This window comes from Pelodiscus sinensis, chromosome 8, assembly GCF_049634645.1.
Source record: "Pelodiscus sinensis isolate JC-2024 chromosome 8, ASM4963464v1, whole genome shotgun sequence".
Classification (NCBI taxonomy): Eukaryota; Metazoa; Chordata; order Testudines; family Trionychidae; genus Pelodiscus; species Pelodiscus sinensis.
The window spans coordinates 28,899,173-28,921,791 of NC_134718.1; the positions used below are offsets into that span (position 1 = coordinate 28,899,173).

Here is a 22,619-nt window from a genome sequence, read left to right on the forward strand (position 1 = left end):
AGGCCTCAAGGTTCAATGTTGTTAGGCAGATAAAGATGCCTGGGCAGTGTGTAGCAGCAGTGAAACAAGCAAATATAATATGTAGATGCATGAACATGGGTTAAACAAAGTCTGGTTGAGTCAAATAATTTTTATAGGAGCTTGAGTTGTCCGGCCTGAAAAACGTGATGCAAATATCAGTAGGGTAGTATTCAGTCACCTTGTTCTGTGCCTTTCTACCCTATCTGTTTTTCTCCAATGCAACTCTCAAGAGGACATTGCTATAATAGAGACTCTTCAGTACTCTTGATTTCTGTGGCATATTCTGTGGAAACCCACATCAGTTTTGAATGCTCATATTTCAGTTATTTAGAAATCACAATTAGAGAGGCCACTTCTTGACAGTGATTTCTATGAAGGTCTTGGGATATCTTTATAACTCACATCTGGTTTAGAAGAAGTGACATTTAAATATTTCACTGTGTAGCCATTATGATTTCCTGCTATGCATTTCAGCTGCTCTTTCACTAAATGTGACTGAAGCCCTGTTGATTTCTTCCAGGAACAGGTAGCAACGTGTGCTACATGGAAGAGATGAAGAATATTGAAACTGTGGAAGGGACTGAAGGGAAAATGTGCATTAACACAGAATGGGGAGGATTTGGTGACAATGGATGCATTGATAGTATCAGAACAAAATATGATAAAGAAGTGGATGAAGGTTCATTGAATCCTGGGAAACAGAGGTAAAGCTGATTTTTATTGCTCTTAAATGATGAATAGGTTACTGCAACATCCACTGAGCCTGAACTGTTTTTTTTTAACAAGGGACTTACAAGGGGATTTTGCTGTCCTAATTTATTTGCCAAACTATAAATCATGCAGAATGTGTGTGTTCTTTGTATTTGACTAAATTATGACTCAGTCCTCACATCAACATTGCCAGGGCAGGTATGTGCAAAACATACACATAACTGTGTCCGCCTTTCACTTTACTGTTCCACTTGGCTTGACTCTAACAACTGCAATTACTTTTCTCATAAGATTAGTTGCAAAAGGTTTGTATTAAAAATAAACTTGAAAATAAATCCTGCAAAAAATGAGTTGAGGAGGCTGAATTTGGTTTTTCAAAGCCAGAACTGATCTGGATCTAAGCATCTACACTACAATCTTTTAGCGACACAGCTGTGTCGCTGAAAATCAGGCAGTGTAAATGGCACCTTTGCTGACAAAAAAGTCCATCCCCCCATGGGTGATGTGTATCAATAAAGCACTGTTTGCATTAGCACTTGCTGTGGCAAAGCTTTTGTTGCTGGGGGAGGGAGGCTGTGTGTGTGTTAAGCACCTGTGAATGACAAAAGCTTTGTTGCTCAACTGATAATGTGTAAACAAAGTTTAAATATATGACTACATGACAAAGCTTTTTGATGAAACTAACATTGATCTGCAAAAGTTGACAAAACAGAAATCACCAGCTTGTGTTCACACTTCCTCCCTCTGTGGACAGTTCATGTTCACACTGGGGGACCATCATTGACATACCACACTAATACCAACCCTGGTACCTTCCCTTGCAACAAACCCCGTTGCCAGCTTTGTCCACATATTCATTCTGCTGATGCCATTATTGGACCTAACCAAGTGAGTTATAAGATCAAGAACACATATTCCTGCGCATCCAGAAATATAATCTATGCTATCATGTGCCGAAAGTGTCCGTCTGCTATGTACATTGGACAAACATCTCAGACACTTCGCCAAAGGATTAATGCCCACAAAACAGATATCAGACAAGATCACAAAGAGAAAAGTTTCTTGCCACTTTAACCAGAAAGGACACTCTCTAAATGACTTAGCCACCTGCATTCTGCTACAAAGACCTTTTACATCTGCACTTGAAAGGGAATCCTCTGAACTGTCATTCATGTTAAAATTCGGCACTTGCCAACAAGGACTTAACAAGACTTTGAACTTTCTCACCCATTACCAAGACAGTTTCCCCAATTATCACCTGTAATACCATTAACTCACAAACATCCCACTCTCCCTACCTTTAATATCAGCAATTCACAGACACTTACGTTCCTTCCTCCCCCTTCCCACCCCCCCGCATCCCCCTTCTGTTCTGCAATGTGATTTGTCCTTTTCATATTTGTTCATTTTTTTAATTGTATCCTTTGGTATATATGGTTGTGACTACTTTCTTCCACTATTTGATCTGAGGAAGTGGGTCTGGCCCACGAAAGCTCATCATCTAATAAACCATCTTGTTAGTCTTTAAAGTGCTACATTGTCCTGCATTTTGCTTCAACTACCCCAGACTAACACGGCTACATTTCTATCACTATCATTGACAGACTGAGCAATGCACTCTGGTTATGCATGTCACAGTGCAGTGTTGTGGGAAGCCAGAACTGGTCCCTGCACATCTTGGGATTCCCACCTAGTTCTCCCAGAGCCTCCTCAGCTGCTGGCAATGGCATCATGAGTAGCTCTGTGACATGGGCAGTTGGTGCAACTGAGGCTGGGGAGGCATGGTCCAAGCCCCACCTACAGCCCCACTCTCTGTGTTGAGGCCACACCCTGGGGGAGGGGAAGAGGCGGGGCAGTGCACTGAATGTGCCCCCCTGGAAAGAGGTGGGCCAGTGCACTGAGCATGTCCCCCCAGGATGAGAGGAGGTGGGGCAGTGCACTGAGTGCACCTGAGCCTCCCTGGAGCACTGAGGAGGGGAAGAGAGGTAGGGCAGCATGCTGAGCATGCCCCAGCCTCCCTGGAGTATCGGGGAGGGGAAAAGAGGTGAGGGAGTGTATGCACATGGCTCATCTCCTCTGCTTCCCTGGAGCATGGGGGAAGGGAGGAGGCCATGCAGCGCGGCTCCTGGAGCACCATTGGAGGGAGGAGGCCACACAGTTCCAGCCTCCCCAGCCAGGACCATGAGGAGGGCTGATGCTGGGGGCAGCAACACTCTGCCTCTAGAATGCCTCCAGCAGGCTTTCTGAGGGTGGAGTGTGGGCGTGGCCATGCCTGGCAGTTTGGGAAGGCAAAGCCTTCCCCCACCTTGGCCACTGGATGCCTATGCTCTGTGAGCTCTTTGTGCTGGAGAATATCAAAGGAGCACAATTCTCTGTCCCCCTCTACCACCCTCTAGCTAGCAGGAGTCTGCCTGCCACTGTGTTCCTAGTGCAAAGCAGAACAGAAGCACTCCAATGATTTGTTCTTTCCTTGTTCCCTAAATGGAGCAACACTCAGCTGTCTGATACTTCCTCAGGGCTTTGAAAGGGGAGGGGCACATATATAGGGCCGCAGAGATCAGGGCAGGTACTGTAGGACATTGGTGGAAGCAATAGTGTGTTTTCTTTCTAAATTCTTTATCTTCTAAAGAACATGAAATATTGTAACTAGTGTTTGCAGTTGGGTGATTGTAACAGATAATGTGTTTTTTACAGTCTAGCACCAGTGAGTACAGGTAATGGAATACCTGAGTTTTTAATGGTTTTAGAGGCTGGTTATACTGTGTACTACCAATGTTATTAAACAGAATGAATTAATTTGCCATCTTTTAATTATTTATAATTATTTATGTATGTTTTGGACAATAGGTATGAAAAAATGACCAGTGGAATGTATTTGGGTGAAATAGTGAGGCAAATTTTGATCGACTTAACCAAACACGGACTTCTGTTCAGAGGCCAAATTTCAGAATCGCTCAGGACAAGAGGCATCTTTGAAACAAAATTCCTGTCTCAGATTGAAAGGTAATTCATTGCAGAGAGGTTGTCTCTGTCGTCTTTCATTGCCTCCTCTCTCCCACCACTAGATCTGCTGTGGGGAGAGAGTTGAGGGGAGTCCTCTCTCCCTGACATAGGCCTGGGGCAGCCTGCACCCCAGCTCCTCATCCCAACCCAGTGCCAGAGAGGCAGCATCCCCAGGAGAGTCCTCATGCCACTATATCTCAACCCTCTGCCCCAGCTTGGAGCCCTGTCCCAAATGCCAATCCTCTTAGCCTCACTCCCGCCATATGCTCATTGATGGAGACTCATCATCTCACAAGAGTCCTGGTCCCAATCAACCACTAGCCAATATTCAAGGGCAAAATTCATTTATCAAGGGCAAGCATAGTGCTGATTTATTTTTTTAAGGGAAATAAGGCCAACCCAGGGAAGTGCAGACCAGTTAGCTTAACTTCAGTACATGGAAAGATAATGGAGCGAATAAACATCTAGATGGATTTGTCCAGTACAAATACCCGATACGATTTTTTGACAGGGTTACAAGTCTTATGGTAGTGTGGAAGTGGTAGATGTGATATAGCTTGACTTTAGTAAGGCTTTTGACATTCTCATAAACAAACTAGGGAATTACAAACTTAGATAGAGCTACTATAAGGTAGGTGAACAACTGATTGGAAAACCGTTCCTGGAAAGTAGTTATCAGTGGTTCATAATCAAGCTGGAAGGGCATGTTGACTGGTGTCCCACAGGAATCAGTTGTGGGACTGGTTCTGTTCAGTATCTTCATGAATGATTAAGGCTAGGTCTACATTACAGAGTTTTTGTGCAAAAACAACCATTTTTGCACAAAAACTCGTGGAGCGTCCACACCTCAAGTGCATTTTTGTGCAAGTAAAATGAAAGAACAGAGGGGTTTTTCCGGGGTAGGTATTCCTCCTTTTTTGAGAAATAACTCCTTTTACTGCAGGAGTTCTTGCACAAAAAGGTGTGTGTGGCTGGGCAACAGGGGGTTTTGTGCAAAAACAGGAAAGAGGAAAAAGCACAGGTGCCTTGATGGCCATTCTGTGTATAGCTATCAGTGCTTTCTTTTGAGAGAACGTCCATGCAGTATGGATGCTCTCTTGTGCAAGAAGTTTAAAAAGCTTCTTGCACAAGAAGCCCATAGTGTAGACATAGCTTCAGATAATAGCACTTATAAAATGTGCGGCTTATACCAACCTGGGAAGAATTCCAAGTACTTTGGAGGATGGGATCATAATTCAAAATGATTTGGACAAACAGGAGAAATGGTTTGAAGTAAACAGGATGAAATTTAGTAAGGACAAATGCAAAATATTCCACTTGAGAAGGAACAATCTGTTGCACACATTGGGTGTGTTTAGATTACAGGGTTTTGTCGACAAAAGTAGACTTTTGTTGACAAAACTATGCCTGTGTCTGCACTGCCGCTGAGTTCTGTTGACATAACGTCGACAGAACTCAGCAGTTTTGTCTACAGCGGTAAACCTCATTCTGTGAGGAATAACGCCTTTTATTGACAGAGTTCTGTCAACAGAAGGCGTTATTGCATCTACACTGTCATGTCAACAAAGCGGTTTGCTTTGTCGACAGAACTGGATGTAGTCTAGACGCTCTTTGTTGACAGAAGCTTTGTCGACAGTGTCTGTTGACAAAACTTCTGTCGACAAAAGCCTGTAGTCTAGACGTACCCATTGTGGCAATGCTCCTGTCATGCCTTATAGGCCCTGTGCTCCAAGGCAGTTATTTTGTGTCCCAGAGGCTTGCTGTGACCTTCCACCCTGTCTCTTACCTTTCCTAGAAGCCAGGGTTACAGTTTACTGAGCCATTCTCATCAATGGCAAAGTTAAAGAATTAGGGTGAAACCCCTCCATAATTCTGGCCTCTCTATCCAGGAGCAGACCTTTTAGCTGAGTGGGCAGGGTTGTGGGGAACTTGGGCCTACCCACTACACCAGGTCCAGGGACCCTAAGTAGTGACAACTGTCAGGGTTTTTCCTCTAGTCCCAATTACAATAACCTTTTCCCTGGGCCACTCCCCAAACACTCCCCTAGCACCTCCTTCCTTTGTACCAGAGTGAATCTTGCTTGCTTCAGCACAATCATTCTTTTCTTTCTCAGTTCTCAGCAACACACTTCCTTCTCTCAGTCCTTCACTTTTCTCCTTCTCTCTCTCTTACCTGAGAGGACACCTTTTAAAGTAACCCAGCAGATTTTAATAGGCTGCAGGTGCCTGATTAGCCTGCTGCTTCAGGCAAACTCTTAATTTAGTCTCACGTGCCTGCCTGCCTTGATTTGGTGGCAGCAGTCTCTGACAGTTTATTTAGAGAACAGAAAAACATTCACCCAGCTCCCGATATGTCTGCCCTCCCATGGGCCACAGGTTTGTATAATTTTTGGTGGTGCCCCATTAGCCACGCCCCCTGGCTCCTGTTAGCCAGGCCTCTGGAGGTAACACACTCAGGGCAAGATGGACACATGACCAGAAGTAAAAGGTGTCATGTCACCCCTCTCGAAGGGCTTTCCTCACTATCCTCCTACCAACAGGGATTAGTTTGGCCTCTACCAAACCCCCGTCATGCAACTATCCTGCAGTTGCATTAACCCAATGTGTGTGACATTAACTCAGGGGCAGAGAGGCTGGGGGAAGTGTTCCCTCTAAGGCTATGTCTACACTCGTGGCTTCTTGCGCAAGTACAGCCGGTCTTGTGCAAGAACCCACAGAGCATCCACACTGCCCACCTGCTCTTGCGCAAGGAAAGTTACAGGATGGCATGGTAAGAGAGGGCGTCTTGCGCAAGAGCTATGCTCTTTTCTAACAGGTGTAAGCTCTCTTGTGCAAGAGGGCAGTGTGGATGCTCGGCAGGGATTTCTTGCGCAAGAAAACCCTATGGCTAAAATGGCCATCGGAGCTTTCTTGGGCAAGAGAGCGTCCACACTGCCATGGATGCTCTTGTGCAAAAGCACAGCTCACACATGGCAGTGTGGACGTCTTCTTGCGCAAAACTTCTTGCACAAGAACCCTTGCGCTAGATGTTCTTGCGCAAGAAACTGCCAGTGTAGACATACCCTAAGCGTTTCCTCCCATAAGCAGAATGAATTTTGTGTTGTGCACCAGTACTGAGTTCATGTGGCTTGATTGGATGTACCACTGTGGCTCCCAAGTTATTAAAAAATATTTTTAAACCTTTACCTTTTCTCTCTGCTATGTCTCCTCCTCGTTCCATCAGCTCCCCTGATGCCTGCTGCCCCCCAACTCCTCACCTTCCTCTGCTGTCCTGACTCCTGCCCTTCTCACTGCCTTCAGCCCTCCTGCAATCTGCCCCCCTCCACCAGCCCTTCTTTGCCCCCTGTGCCCACTCCTCCAATAGCCCCACTCTGCTCATGTGAGCTACTCCTCCTCATCCCCTCTCCTAACACCTCCCTCTACACACCTGCCCTGCCTCTCTCCTCTGGTGCTGGTCCTTCCTCTGCAGGTATCTGCCCTTCTGCTTCACCCCCAGAATCCCCTGGCACCTGCACCTTCCCTTACCCCTGCACCCTCCTGGTGCCTCCCCCTTCCCTCACTGCCCCTGCCCCCTTTTTCCCTGATGCCCACCCCCTCACCACCCTCTGCCCCCGATCCCCTCATGCGCTCTGTGCCCTCACACATGATTTGCTCCATCCCAGCCTTCCTCATGCTCACTTCTTCTTTCAAGCCTTCTCCCAGTACCTCCCCCTCCCTCCTCTAGCCCCCAATGCCCTTCCTCTCTCCTCTCCTCTCCTCTCCTCTCCCAGCATCACCCTGTCCCTGCTCCCACTGACAAGTCCCCTCCTGCCCTTTTCCTCATTGTCTCCCCACCTTCCCCCCCCCGGCATTTGTCTCTCCTCCACGCTGTCCCTTAGTGCCTGTCCCTTCCTTCTCCTGACCTGCCCCCTTCCCCTCAGAACAAGCCCCTTCCTCTCCCACTCCTTCTCCCTATTTTTCCCCCTCCCCTACCGTCTGCCTTCCAGTTTGCAGGGCTGGAGTCTGCAATCAGGCCCTGCCACCCTGCTGTCCGTCGAGGGGGTATAGGCCGCTCTGGTGTCTGCTGCCCATTCCTTCTGGGGCTGCGGAGTCTGGGCATCCACCCCATGGGGCTGCCTGCTGGGTCCCGGCTTCTGCAGAAGGGTGGGCGCTTCCCTGAGCTCACCACCCAGGCCTTGGGTAGACACCCTCCCCCTTGCCTGAGGCGTCCGCACAGGGGCGAGGCCTCCGCATCCCATCACCCCTGTCTGGTGCTCAGTGTGCGCATGCGCCACAAGGGCGCAGGAGTGGGGCCACCCCGCCGTGGCCACTTGCCGTGGCATCCGTGGGGGACGGGGGACGGGGGGAGGATGCATTGGCAGGTGGGGACCGGGGCCCGCTCCAGGCAGGGCCAGGGGAGAGACCCAGCTCCAAATATTGCTGGAGCAGGGCCCCGGCTTTGGATATTGGTGGAGCCAGGGCACGACGAGCCCATATAACTCGCCGCCCATGTGCCCTCCGCCAAACTATTGTAGCCAGATGCCCTGAATCTACCACAACATACAAAATGGGAAATGACTGTCTAGGATGGGGTGGGCCAAAGCCTCTCAAAGCAGGCTGGATCTGGCCCACCTAAGGCTTTGATCTGGCCCGCCAGGCAGTTTCGGGCCCCACCCCCCAGCTCATTGCCTCGAAGAAGGAGATGGGTGTGAGCCCTTCAAACCGCTTCTATTTAAAGGGCTCGTGTCTTCTCCGCACCTTGCCTAGAGCTGCAGGGAGGGCACCAGCCCTTTAAATAGAATCAGCTGTAAGGGCTGGTGTCTGGCTCCGTAGCAATGTGCTAGAGGTGCAGGGAGCTGCCAGCCCTCTTAGCTTTTTCTATTTAAGGGGCAGGTGCCTGCTCTAGGGTTGCTAGGCAACATGTTGCCTAGCAGTCCAGGGGAACAAGAGAGCCCTTTAAATAGAAACAGCTCAAAGGGATCCTGCCTCTCCCACAACGCACTAGAAGCCGGGGAGCTGTGAGACATTTCAGCTGTTTCTATTTAAAGGGCTCTTGTGTTCCCCGGCTGCTAGGCAACAGGTTGCCTGACAGGCACAGAGAAGGCACCAGCCCTTTAAATAAAAGCACTTAAAAGGGCTCACAGCTCCCCCAGCCTCTAATGAGTCGTTAGGAAGACAGAGATGCGAGCCCTTTCAACTGCTTCTATTTAAAGGGCTTGCCTGAGGGGTGGTTGCATTGCCTGGCGATCACCCAGCAGGTGCAAGACCTTTAAACAGAAGCAATTGAAATGGCTCACAGCTCTCGGTCCCACTGGCCCATTGCCTGGGCTCTGCCCGGTGGTGTGAACCCTTTCAATTGCTTCTATTCAGCTGCCAGGCAATAGGTTAGAAGTGGGGGGCATGGCTTTGCTCTCCTCTCCTCTCACATATGTGGTGGCCAATGCTCCAAGTGACCTCCAAATTGAGCTTTTTGACTTGCAGAGTGATGCCTTGCTTGCAGAACAATTAAAATCAACAGCACTTCTGGAATTTTATGCATCTCTCAATGAACAAAGCTTTCCAAAGATCAAGGCTCATGCCCAAAAGATGCTTGTATTTGGATCAACTTACATCTGCGAACAGACATTTTCTGTAATTAAATTCAATAAATCTAACAACAGATTTTCTATCCCTGATGACCACCTTGCAGTAGTGCTCTGCATTGCAACATCTGAAATGACACCTGACTTCATGTTCCTTGTTAATGCCCAACATAGTCTTTCTTCACACTGAGTTGCATTTTTTCTTTTACACTTAAATTTAATGCACATAAATTGCATTAAACCCAGGTGGGCAATACGTTGGATGTGGCTTCTGCCAATGCTTAATAACCTGTGCCTCTGCAGATATGGCCGTTTAAAGCTCCTGTTGGCTGTGGATCACCATTCCTAGCTCATATGAGCTGTAGGAGGTGGTGTCCCAATTCAAGCAGTGCCCATTGGCTAGAGATGGTGCTCCATGGTGAATGGGCGTTTCAAGCAGCTGTACCAGTGCTTGTAAATAGAGCACTGGTGAACCGTGTCTGCTCTGTGGGTCGGATGCTACCCACCACTGATGTAACTAAAAGTTTAGTGTTAGTGTTGTTATTACAAATTTTACAAGTGTTGCCTTCTATGATAATCTTTGGATAATGTTGTATGCAGTTAATTATTATATTAACTATATTATACTTTGTTGTGTAAAAAACATTTTGGCATCCTTTTACAGCACATGGACTGCCCCATCCACCCAAGGCCCTGCCCCTTCCAGGTCAGCCCACGGACACTTCTGAAATTTGTGAAGTTGTCCCCCCTTCAAAAATTATTGCCCACCCTGGTCTAGGAAAAGAAGCTAGAGGTCATAGTAAACCAAAAGCTGAATATGAGTCAACAGTGACACAACAAACCCCCTTACAAACAAACAAACAAACAAACAAACAAACAAAAAAAAAGCATAATTCTGGGATGTATTAGCAGGACTGCTGTAAGCAAGACAGCAATTCTTCTGCTCCATGCTGATAAAGCCTGAGCTGGAGTATTGTGTGCAGTTTGGGCTCCACATATCAGGAAGGATGTGGAGAAATTGGAGAAGGGCCATGGAAGAGCAACAAAAATGATTAAAGGTCTAGAAAACATGACCTATGAGGGAAGATTAAATAAATGGGGTTGTTTTGATTGAGGGGACATGACAGTTTTCAAGCACATAGAAGATTATTAGAAGGAAGATTGAGGTAAATTGTTCTTAACCCCTGAGTACAGGATAAGAAGCAATGGGTTTAAATTGTAGCAAGGGAGGTTTAGGTTGGACATTAGGAAAACTTCCTAACTGTCAGGGTTGTTAAGCACTAGAATAAATTGCCTAGGGAGGTCGTGGAATCTCTGTTATTGGAAATATTTAAGTGCAGCTTAGATCAGAGATGGGCAATTATGTTTTTCAGGGGGGCCACTTCATGAATTTTGGAAGTGGTTGTGGGCTGCCCCCAAAGGGGTTGGGCCTTGGGCAGAAGGAGGCTGTTCCTACTAGGTATGACCCATACCTGGTGGGGAAAGGAGACTTCACATGATCCCTCACCCCCAGACCCTGATTGGCCCAAGGTTCGGGGGTGTGGAAGTCTCTATCCCCTGCTCCCCACCCTCCCAGTGGTGCGCGGTGCCTAGAGAGAACCATTTTGAACAGCTGGAGGTTCCCTCTAGGTGCTACATGCCGCTAGCGGAGGGAGGAGGCTTTGTGCACTCCCCCACCCACAGGGAACCATCAGCTGTTCAAAACAGATGGTGGTTCCCTCAAGCCCTACACCCCTAGCAGGGGGGGGGGGGGGCAAGATTGGCCTGATTGGCTTGGGGGTGAGGGAAGCATGCAAAGTCTCTCCCCTGCCCTGCCAGGACCATGGAGCACCTGAAGGGAACTGCTGGCAGTTTTGAACAGCTGGCAGTTCCCTCCAGGTGCTGCATGCCTCTGTCTGAGGGAGGAAACTTCGTGCGCTCCCCCCTGCTCCCAGGCCTCGATTGCCCTGGGGTGGAGGAGTGGCAAGGCGGTTGCAGGCCAGATCAAATGGCTTGGTGGGCCGGATCTGGTCTATAGATGCTATCTTAAGTTGGACATTAGGAAAAAGTTCCTAACCATCAGGGTGGTGAAACACTGGAATAAATTGCCCAGGGAGGTTGTGGAATCCCCATCTCTGGAGATATTTAAGAGTAGATTAGATAAATGTGTATCAGGGATGGTCTAGACAGTACTTGGTCCTGCCACGAGGGCAGGGGACTGGACTCGATGACCTCTCGAGGTCCCTTCCAGTCCTAGTGTTCTATGATTCTTGCCCACTCCTGTGTTAGACAACACCTATTAGGAATGGTCTAGATCAGGGTGGGGAACATCAGGTCCAGGGACTGGATGAGGCCCCCCGATTGCTTGGATCTGGCTCCTCGGGCTCAGCTTACCCCCAGCATTGGGGAGCCTGCACTGGCATCCATGCTGCCCCACTGCGGGGCTGGAGCACCTAAAATCTACTAGCCTAGGCTCCGGTGTGCGAGGGGAATGTGGAAAGTGTCTTTTTCCTTATCAGTCGGGGTCTATGTCAGTGAGGGTTTGGGTTTTGCTTTTTGTTTGTTTGTTTTGCTTTTCACTTGTGTTCAGTCCCTGACTGATTTTTCTGTGGGTCAGTGGCCCCCAATCCAAAAAAGATTCCTCACCCCTGCTCTATATAATACTTAGATCTGCCATGAGTGCAGGGGACTGGATTAGATGACCTTTGAAGGTCCCTTCCAGTCCTATGATTCTGTGATTCCCTCACAAAAACATGGAGTATTCCCCTTCCTGGAAGCCTGTTAGAAATAGGAATGGGGTGGAGCATGAGGGGCATAATTATTCTGTAATTGTTAAGAGTGATTATTCTCGTTCTTACTGAACCGGGTCCCCTACCACCATGCTCAGCCTTTCTCTCCATCACAGTGTTCGCTGAGGCACTCAAATGTTACTACCTTTACAAAAAAATATTCAACAGCAGATTTAAAAAAGACGTGTTCTGACTGTGTGTGTATATGCATGTTGTGTGGGTGCTTGTCCATGATCTTCAGAACTGTATGCAACCCTCCCCACCTCATTTTTTAAGTCAATTTTTTATCGTTAAGGAAAAGATGCTAAAAAAAATGGGAGGGGGCTGATTTGCAACTCACTGGTGGGAGTTTTTGCAAAGGCAGAAATGGCAGGGAGGTGCCTAATGAGAGGTACCCAACGGCTATTTGTACCTTTGCAAAACTACCTCACTCTTCTTAAGTGGTATACACAACAATTAGAGAAGGGCTCCAGATACAAAATTTGGATTTGGATACCAATCAAAACCACATCCCAAATTAAGGATGTTTAGGGTTTTCACCAGAGCTAATCTCTGGCCACTCAGTTTCATCTGTAAGACTATAAAAATCCAAAAGTATGCAGAATGTCCCCTAACCAAAATTGCTGTTGTGTTGGTATGAACACAGTGACCGGCTGGCCCTTCTTCAGGCGAGAAGAATTCTGCAGCAGCTTGGACTGGACAGCACTTGTGATGACAGTATTATTGTAAAGGAGGTGTGTGGTGCTGTTTCAAAGAGAGCAGCCCAGCTATGTGGAGCAGGACTGGCTGCTATCGTAGAGAAGAAGAGAGAAAACAGAAATCTCGAGCACTTGAAAATCACTGTTGGAGTAGATGGGACTTTATACAAACTACACCCACAGTGAGTATTTGTTCCTACCTTGCTTCAGTGTTGATTGAAAAGTCCAGTAAGAAAACAAACAAATGTATATTCGATAGTCTGTTCAGATTAGAGAAACTGAAAAGTTATTGTCAATAAATGAATGTGTATCCCTGCAAGTGATTATTAATTTGGACTAAGGGTTGAACATTTCCAAGAGAGGGTCATGGAATCATAGAATACTAGAACTGGAAGGGACCATGAGAGGTCGAGTCCAGTCCCTGCCCCCATAGCAGGACCACGCATCATCTAGATCATCCCTGATAGATGTCTATCCAACCTGCTCCTACATATCTCCAGTGATGAAGATTCTAAAACCTCCCTAGGCAATTTGTTCCAGTGTTTAGCCACCCTGACAGTTAGGAAGTTTTCCCTAATGTCCAACCTAAACCTCAAGAAAATTTGATGGAATTTAAGCATTGCTGCAATTTAAGCCTATTGCTTCTTGTCCTATCATCACAGGCCCAGGAGAACAATTTTTCTCCCTCCTCCTTGTAACACCCTCTTAGATACTTGAAAATCACTATCATGCCCCCTCTCAGTCTTCTCATTTCTAAACTAAACAAGCCCAGTTCTTTCAGTCTTCCCTCATAGGTCATGTTTTCTAGACCTTTAATCATTTTTGTGCTCTTCTCTGGACCTTCTCCAATTTCTCCACATCTTTCTTGAAATGTAGTACCCAGAACTGGACACAATATTCCAATGGAGGCCTAATCAGTGCAGAGTAGAGTGGAAGAATGACTTCTTGTGTCTTGCTCACATCTCTCCTGTTAATGCATCCCAGAATCATGTTTGCTTTTTTTGTAATAGTGTCACACTGTTGACTCATGTTTAACTTGTGGTCCACTATGACCCCTAGATCCCTTTCTGCTGTACTCCTTCCTAGACAGTCACTTCCCATTCTGAATGTGTGAAACTGATTGTTCCTTCCTAAGTGGAGTACTTTGCATTTGTCCTTATTAAACTTCATCCTGTTTACCTCAGACCATTTCTCCAATTTGTCCAGATCTTTTTGAATTTTGACCCTACCCCCCCAACGCAATTATAATCCCTCCCATCTTGGTTTCATCTGCAAAACTTAATAATCAAAGCAGTGCCTTCTTGTACAATACTACGAGTTGAACCTCTCTAGTCCTGAACTCTCTGGCCTGGAAATATCCATCGTCCAGAATGATTTTAGTTAGCTGGATGTCCACTTTTCATGGTTGTGGCCAAGTTTCTCATGGTCTCATAAAGTTTGTTTATAGAAACTAGTCCTAGTTCTCAGTGTTCTGTGCTGTTGTTTAACTCTAATTTACCCCTAAATGTCCTCTAACAGCTCACTAAGCAGTGGAAGTGTTGGTAATGCTGTTAGACAATACTGACTTCCCATCGTCGAGAAAATTCCCTGATTCTGAAATGGTCTAGTCCTAAGGGTGCCAGACTAGACAGGCTCAACTTGTAGTTCAAAGCTACCTGACTGAAGAAAGGGAAACTTTCTGCTGAGGTCCTAATGAATGATCTTGAGTTAAACAGAAGGGCTAGTTTCCAGTCGTTAAGTTTCCACAGAAAGCAAGAAATGATAATTTCTCGTTCTAGTTGCACACATTTAAAAACTACCTGAACTTTTTTAATATGGTATAAATGCAGATACAATGGGTACTGGCCTGGTTGGCCTTTAGGAGAGAATACAATATAAATGTTAAATAATAATGCAATATAAAGGCATATTTATCAGCTCATTTTACAATAAGTCATCTCTGTTCTTGTGTTAAGCCAGCTGTTGCATCTGTCAAAGACTGTGCAGCTCTCTGGTTCATTTAGCACATATAATATCTTCCTTTTTATGGCCCTTTGGATGTCTAAAGTGTGTTAAAATTCCAGCTAGAGAGAGAAACCCACTCACCCCACCCCTACACACAAAAAACTAAGTCAAAAGGAAATCTTCATGCTGTAAACCCACAATGAAAGTTTCTAATGGTTCTAAATGAAACTTTGCCATTTTGGACCTTTAACATTTTGGGTGATGGCTTGGCCAAATCTTTGGCCTTGTTGAAATGGAAGATAACGCTAGTTGTTAAGGTTCCGTGAATGAGGCCTAACCATGGTAGCAGAAAGTATAGAATTTGCTATCAAACTAGTCACTTCAGAAGACCCACCCTGCAGAAGGGAGACTGTCTATCATCCTCAGCAGTGTCTAAAATATGCAGCTTCTCTGCTTAAAGTCAGCTAATGATGGTAGGAAAGAGAGGTGAACCAAAAAATGAAAACTGCCACCAGATGTCGCTTTTTTTGTTTGCTGTTAAAATATTTCCATGTTACATTAAGTTTTCGCACGTTGTATAGGGAGGAATTTCTAGTTGTCACATCCCAACAGACCAACCTAGGCTATGGAAATGTTTCCTTAGATTTAACTACTTCTGTTTGGCGTCTCTTCCCCCTTTTCTCTTCTGAATCAGCTGTGGTACAAATTCCTGTATTAGCTCTTAATGGGACTTCATCATCTAAGAAGCTCCACTCCTTTAAAACAAACAACCCCCCAAAAACCCTATTCTGTAAACTGGGCTAATGAGCATGTAAGCCTCCGGGTTCACCATTGTACCACTTGGAACAGGCAAAGGTAAATTCCCATAAAATACAATGGGTGCGACGGCAGAGAGCTGGCTAGATAGTAGTGCCATAGAAGGCTTTAGTGCTTGCTAATATGAAAGGCACCTATGAAAGGCACCTTTAGGGCTCGTCTACACTGGCCCCTTTTCTGGAAGGGGCATGTAAATTTCACCAGTCATCGTAGGGAAATCCGCGGGGGATTTAAATATCCCCCGCGGCATTTAAATAAAAATGTCCGCCGCTTTTTTCCGGCTTTTAAAAAAGCCGGAAAAGAGCGTCTACACTGGCCCCGATCCTCCGGAAAAAGCGCCCTTTTCCGGAGGCTCTTATTCCTACTTTGAAGTAGGAATAAGACCCTCCGGAAAAGGACACTTTTTCCGGAGGATCGGGGCCAGTGTAGACGCTCTTTTCCGGCTTTTTTAAAAGCCGGAAAAAAGCGGCGGACATTTTTATTTAAATGCCGCGAGGGATATTTAAATCCCCCGCGGATTTCCCTACGACGACTGGTGAAATTTACATGCCCCTTCCGGAAAAGGGGCCAGTGTAGACGTAGCCTTAGTGATTACTAATATGAAAGGCACCCAGTGTTGCATTCTGCTGCATGCTAGAAAAAGAACTCCCTCTGAGGAAATGAATCCCTTTTTCCACCATCTCACAGGATGCAAGAACTCATTTCTGTTTCCTGTTATATAGTAGGCAGAACATACTGAGAGGAGGTGGGAGAACCAGTGGAGATGTTGATTGGTAGGGTTTACTATATTGTTTATTTGGCTCCTTGCTTCCTGAAGGTAAAACAAATCTTTCTAGTCTGAGTTAGTGAAGAAAGGATGTGACCAAAATTAATACATTCAGGATTCCTTATGTCTGGGGGCACACTATGGTGGTTGTGTATGGTAATCCTTAGCATAACATCAGCAAACTACAAATTTCAGAATCACAGAATTAAATCAGGTGGTGATTTAAATTATTTGTAAACAAGCACAAATGATCACTCCACAAATTAAGTGGTTTTTTTTTTTTACTTTTAGTTTTTCTAGGATTTTGCAGGAAACAGTGAAAGAATTGGCACCTCACTGTGATGTAACCTTCATGCTGTCTGAAGATGGAAGTGGAAAGGGAGCTGCTCTAATTACTGCTGTGGCGAAAAGACTGCATAATGCTGGGGAAAATTAAAAACAAAGACACACACTTAAGTACACATGCATTAGAGATTTGCTCGATGACCACACAAAATAACTTGGGTGGAGACCAATAAGAAATACCCACTATTAGCTGGCACCCAGACTAAGCCTACTGCCAATAAAGAAAAAGTAAAATCTTTGACCCACTGTAACTCGGGTGCAGGTTGCTGTGGCCAGTTGCTAGTTAACACTATATTCTGGGATACTACAATAGACTCATTGCTACAATATGACCTAACGCCATACCTAGTGTCATACAGCAGGTCTCACAATTTTTTTTCCAAAAATCAGTTTTTGAAGTGCTCAGTAGATCTCCTGTTCCACTTAATGTTATTCTGTGAATTTGTCGCCCAGTTTTTCAGGGTCTTAGGGTTTTATTAGCCATAGCTAAATCTGATTCAGTGGGTATTGAGTTCCTGATACAGTATAGCTACGTCTAGACTGGCCACAAATTCCAGAAAAGGGATGCAAATCAGGTAAGTCAGCATAGGGAAATCCGCGGGGGATTTAAATATCCCCCACGGATTTAAATAAACATGTCCGCCGCTTTTTTTCCGGCTTGGGGAAAAGCCGGAAAAAAAGTATCTAGACTGGCGTGATCCTCCGGAATAAAGCCCTTTTCCGGAGGATCTCTTATTCCTACTTGAAAGTTAACTTGAAAGTAGGAATAAGAGATCCTCCGGAAAAGGGCTTTATTCCGGAGGATCATGCCAGTCTAGACGCTTTTTTTCCGGCTTTTCCCCAAGCCGGAAAAAAAGCGGTGGACATGTTTATTTAAATCCGCGGGGATATTTAAATCCCCCGTGGATTTTCCTATGCTGACTTACCTGATTTGCATCCCTTTTCCGGAATTTGTGGCCAGTCTAGACGTAGCCTATATCTCTAGTGGGTATACTGGTTGATTTTTCTTGTTTTAAAACTAGATATACTTATTGGAATAAAATAATTAACTTTGTCCTATGAAGTATCATGTTAAATGAAATATGTATTACTACTAGGGTTGCCAAGCAATTAAAATTAATTATGATTATGATTAATCACATGATTAAAAAATTAATTGCATGATTAAAAATGCTGTTAAACAATAACAGAATATTTGTTTAAATATTTTGGACTGTTTTCCACATTTTCAAATGTATTAACTTCAATTACAAAACAGAATACAAAGTGTACAATGCTTGCTTTATATTTATTTTTTATTACAAAAGTGCCATGGGAATGCCTGTTCTCACTTTCAGGTGATTTTGTAAATAAGAAGTGGGCAGCATTATCTCCCATAAATGTAAACAAACTTGTTTCTCTTAGAGATTGGCTGAACAAGAAGTAGGACTGAGTGGACTTGTAGGCTGTACAGTTTTACATTAATTTGTTTTTGAGTGCAGTTATGTAACAAAAGTCAACATTTGTAAGTTGCACTTCATTATAAAGAGATCGTATTAAATTACTTGTATGAGGTAAATTAAAGATTCTGTTATTTATCATTTTACAGTGCAAATATTTGTATTAAAATAATATTTCAATTGGTACTCTATTGTTTAACAGTGAGATTAAAACTGCAATTCATTGATTAATTTTTAAATTGCAATTTTATTAGAGTTAATTGCAAGAGTTAACTGTGATTAATCAATGCCCATAATTACTACATATTTTTACTGTCTTGATACCTGAGTAGTTGTAATGCAGTGCACTCCACATATGGTGGATGCTGTTAGAAAGTGGATATACTGTACAAGAATCAGTTGCAGCCCACAGGAGAATATACTCTCAGCTGTCTCTTGATCTCAAGCTCTTTCATGACCTGGGGCCCTCATTTATAACCTCCAGCTTGGAATCAGATCCAATTACAAAATGTTGTCTAGCTGAGTTGGCCCATTCCCAGCACTTGTCTGTTAGGCTTCTCTTCAGGACAGGAATGAATGTTCCCTATAAGGGGGCTAGAGAGCAAGTGTGGATGGAGATGGGGGTAATTGGTTCTTACATAAGAAAAGCCCTAATATCAGGAATGAATCTATAAAATCCGGACATCTGGTCCAGCCTTTAAAGGGACAGACCACCCTAATTCCATTACACCTCTCTTAGTCTCTGGGTGTGTCTAGACTACACCCCTCTTTCAGCAGAGGGATGTAAATTAGACACTTTGAAATTGCAAACGAAGCTGGGATTTGAATTTCCCATGCTTCATTTGCATATTCGTGTCATGGTGCTCTTTTGAAAAAGTGCTATTTTGAAAGTGAAACCGCAGTCTAGATGTGGTTCTTTTGAAAATGAAGTCTTTCAAAAGATCCTTACAGGACTTTCAGTCTAGACTGAGGTTTCACTTTTGAAATAGCGCTTTTTTGAAAGAGCGCCATTCCGCAAATATGCAAATGAAGCATGGGAAATTCAAATCCCAGCTTCGTTTGCAATTTCAAAGTGTCTAATTTACATCCCTCTGTCAAAAGAGGGATGTAATCTAGACACACCCTCTGAGTCCGAGAAATATTTTCTAGAATGGTCACATTAATTTCTTTGGTTCTTTTCTTCCTTATTTTCATTCTATTTTCTCCTCCCCATTCAAATGCTAAAATCAGGATATTTCCATTTGATGGAAGATGGAATTCTCTTTCCATTTTTTTTAGTCCCCTGGCTGTTGATCTGCCTGTCTCCAATCGTCCTAAATTAATTCTTGGGAGAGCAGCATGTTTTGTTGCTCACTCCAAAAGTGACTCTCAAGTACCATTGGAAGAGCAGCAGAGACGCAGACTGACATGAACTTTTAAAATTGAATCTCAGCAGCTGGGCAAAGGTCAGTCAGCAGTGGATGAAACAAGGATTCCTGGGGTGGGTTGTTGGTGGTGGTGGTTGTTGTTGTTGGGGGAGAGGGTTGTTTTATATATATCCGTGGGAAGTGAACAGTAACATGCTGAGATTTATAGACACCTTGAAAATAGTTACTATCCCTGGGCATGAATTAAAAATATCACACTTATTTAATGGATTAGCAAATGAAATGAAGTAATATGTGGCACAAAGGATCAAAATGGCAAAACAGGAACCTTCTGGTTTCCAATCTCAGCTGCTTCCATATCTTCTTAACTCTTTGTTCATGTATATTCTTGTGTCCTTGTGCTGGAGCACAGCAGGACACAGCGCTTGTGCTGACAGCAGCCTGCCCCAGGCACTAGTAGCCATAATCTGGGCTTGGATGTGTCCATAACAGTTGTGTACTGTGTTAAATAGTTGGCTTCGTGTTAACAATCATGTAAAAACTGAAATAAGACTGAACATTTAAACCTAGAAAGCGTGAATCAAATATTTTAAGATACATTCACTTTATATTTTTTAATTTTTAAAAGCTGGCCAATACCTTCTTTCACTGTGACATTGAAATTATAGAATGGCTGAAAAAATAAAACTCATTAATGAAATTGGAACTGATTTTCACTTGATAAAACACTAAAATATTATTTTTGTTTCTTGGCCAGCTGGAGAAGGTAAATGCATATTTAATATTTAAGAACAGGCTACTTATGCAATCATATTGCAAAGACAAGTATACCTGTGCATCATATGAATTCTTTCTTGATTTCTTACAAGTAGATCAATAATTGTACATTTCTTTTTGTTATACCTCTTGATTGGATTTTCCCATGAAATACTGTCTCTTCACAGAAAATAACTTTTAGTGAGTAAAATAAGCAGGCACTATTTGGAAAAGGCCTAGGCAAAATACCCTCCATGGGCTGTATCTGGCCTGCCAAGCCACCAGAGCCAGCCTGCGGATGCAGCAGGGAGCCTCAGGCAGACTCCCTGCTTGCCCCACGTGACCGCCTCAACACAGCTCAGAAAAGCAGCTATTGCAGCCATTTCTCTTTCTCAGTTGTGAACCTGGGGAGGGGAGAGTGGTTCTTCACATGCTGCTCCCGCCACCAGCATAATCCCATTGGCCAATTTCTGGACAATGGGAGCTGCCTGTTCAGAGAACAGGCAGTGAACAAAGCACCACTCCCCGCCTCAGGCTCTTATTCATCAACACACTTGGCCCCTGCAACATGTGTGGGGATGGAGCAGGGGCAGGCAGGGAAGCTGCCTGAGAACCCTGCTGGACTGCTGGCCAGGAGCCACCCAGGTAAGTCTCCTGACCAGAGCTTGTCTCTGGCACCCCAGCCCCTTCCTCCTCCCAGTCCTCTCCCCCCCCCACTCCGGCTCCTCTACCCCACATAAGTCCCCTCATGAACCCCTCCTATACCCTGCACCCCAAGGACCAACCCAAAACCCCAGGTCACAACCCCTCCTGCCCTAGGTCATAACCCAAACTGCTGCACCCCAATTCCCTGCCCCAGGTCATAACCCCTTCCTGTCCTAGGTCCCAACCCAAACCCCTGCACCCCAGTCAAGTGCCCCAGGTCACAACTGCCTCCTTCACCCAAACTCCCTCCTGCACCACAGTCCCTTATCCCAAGCTCCTTTCTGCACTCAACCTCCATCCCAGACCCTGCACTTCCTCCATTAATATCATGGAAGAATGTGGCCCTCGACCACTTTTCAAAATCTTGGGGTGCCCCCTCTCCCATCAAAAATTATTGCCCACCCTTGATTTGGAACCACCTTTTCCAAAGCAACAAGCAACATAGCTAGAGTGACTTTTTTTCTTGCAGGGTAGTAGGTACTAAATCAAACCTACCGTATAGTACTCCCTTCTTTAAAAAGTGGGTTGCTGGAAACTAGTGACCCTCAATCAAATGTTTATATTCAGGAATAATTATATGATTTTTGCATAGCTAATTTTAACTTCACTAGCAATCCCACAATGTCAACTGACTCAATGGTATCCTGGCCCTACATGACAGAAGACGGATATTTGATTTGTATTAGTTTTGTATAGAAATATTAGTAAGTGGCAGGCCATAAAGTTGGCATGAATATTTAAAAACAAATAGGTAGGGAAATAGAAATGTTCAAAAATGCTACCACATCCTGAGTCTCCACCCAGCTTGGGAGCAAAGCACTTAAAATGGCTGTGGCCATTAGGGAAATAATTGTAATGTTCACCTAATAATGCTAAGGCCTGGCAGCTCCTGTATTGGGACCTTCTAAGCTTCTCTACAAATGGGCTTAAGCTTATATTTATGTCCCAGAGTGAAGAATGTTCTTGTGAAAAGTGCAGTGTGTGCTGGGATACCAGCACTGGGGAAACCACAAAGAGGAATCTGAATGGAGTTGTGAGAGTCAGTAGAAAAGCCACTAGCTCCCTCTGGAGGGAGATGGGCCCTGGCTCCCACTGTCACTGTGAAGGGGAGAATTCATTATAGTCCCCTCCAGGGAGGGGAGAGGGCATGGTCTCCAGTGGTGTATGACCGATACACTCTAGAGGTTTTAAAAGTCACTTTTTAGAGCTCCTATTTTATTTATACAAATGTTGATTTGTTTTCTATTAAAATATATAGGATTTTCCTGTAAACTGGTTGATATTTAATATAAATGTATTTTTAAAAAACCTAATTTGTTAAAAAAATGTTAGAGATATGTGTACCGGCAAGGGCATATTACTTTGTTGGGAAGCAGGAGACTAAGGATTGCTCTACACACAGTTTGAGAACCAATTTAACAAAATCAGTTTACTCAAACTAATGCAAACCTTTGTATTTTAGGAATGTTCTATTTCACTTTTTTCCATACATAAATGAATTCTCACAAATCTGGAGCAGAGTTACTGAACACCTCAGCTACTAGGGACATAAATATCCATTAAAAAGTTAATTGGTTAAAGGATATAATTGTAACATTTTAACCAGTTAACCAAGTGTCTGGGGTCCTGCCAGCTGGGTCACAGCAGATGGGACAGCTGCTCTCCCTGCCCAGCTCTCCAGTTAACTGATTACTGGTTAACCTTTTACATTCCTATCAG

The 22,619-nt window shown here is 44.7% G+C and overlaps 1 protein-coding gene across 3 annotated transcripts in view; it reads left to right on the forward strand.

Annotated features, from left to right (window-relative positions):
* Positions 1 to 17,208, forward strand: part of LOC102451581 (hexokinase HKDC1) — a 52,568-nt gene extending 35,360 nt beyond the window's left edge. For all 3 annotated transcript variants that reach the window (XM_075934937.1, XM_075934938.1, XM_075934939.1), the window contains 4 exons: positions 542 to 725; positions 3,580 to 3,735; positions 12,711 to 12,944; positions 16,580 to 17,208. In XM_075934937.1, the coding sequence (XP_075791052.1) occupies positions 542 to 725; positions 3,580 to 3,735; positions 12,711 to 12,944; positions 16,580 to 16,724 (719 nt within the window). In that variant the 3' untranslated portion in view covers positions 16,725 to 17,208. The remainder of the gene's footprint in view (positions 1 to 541; positions 726 to 3,579; positions 3,736 to 12,710; positions 12,945 to 16,579) is intronic.
* The last annotated feature ends 5,411 nt before the right edge of the window (positions 17,209 to 22,619 follow it).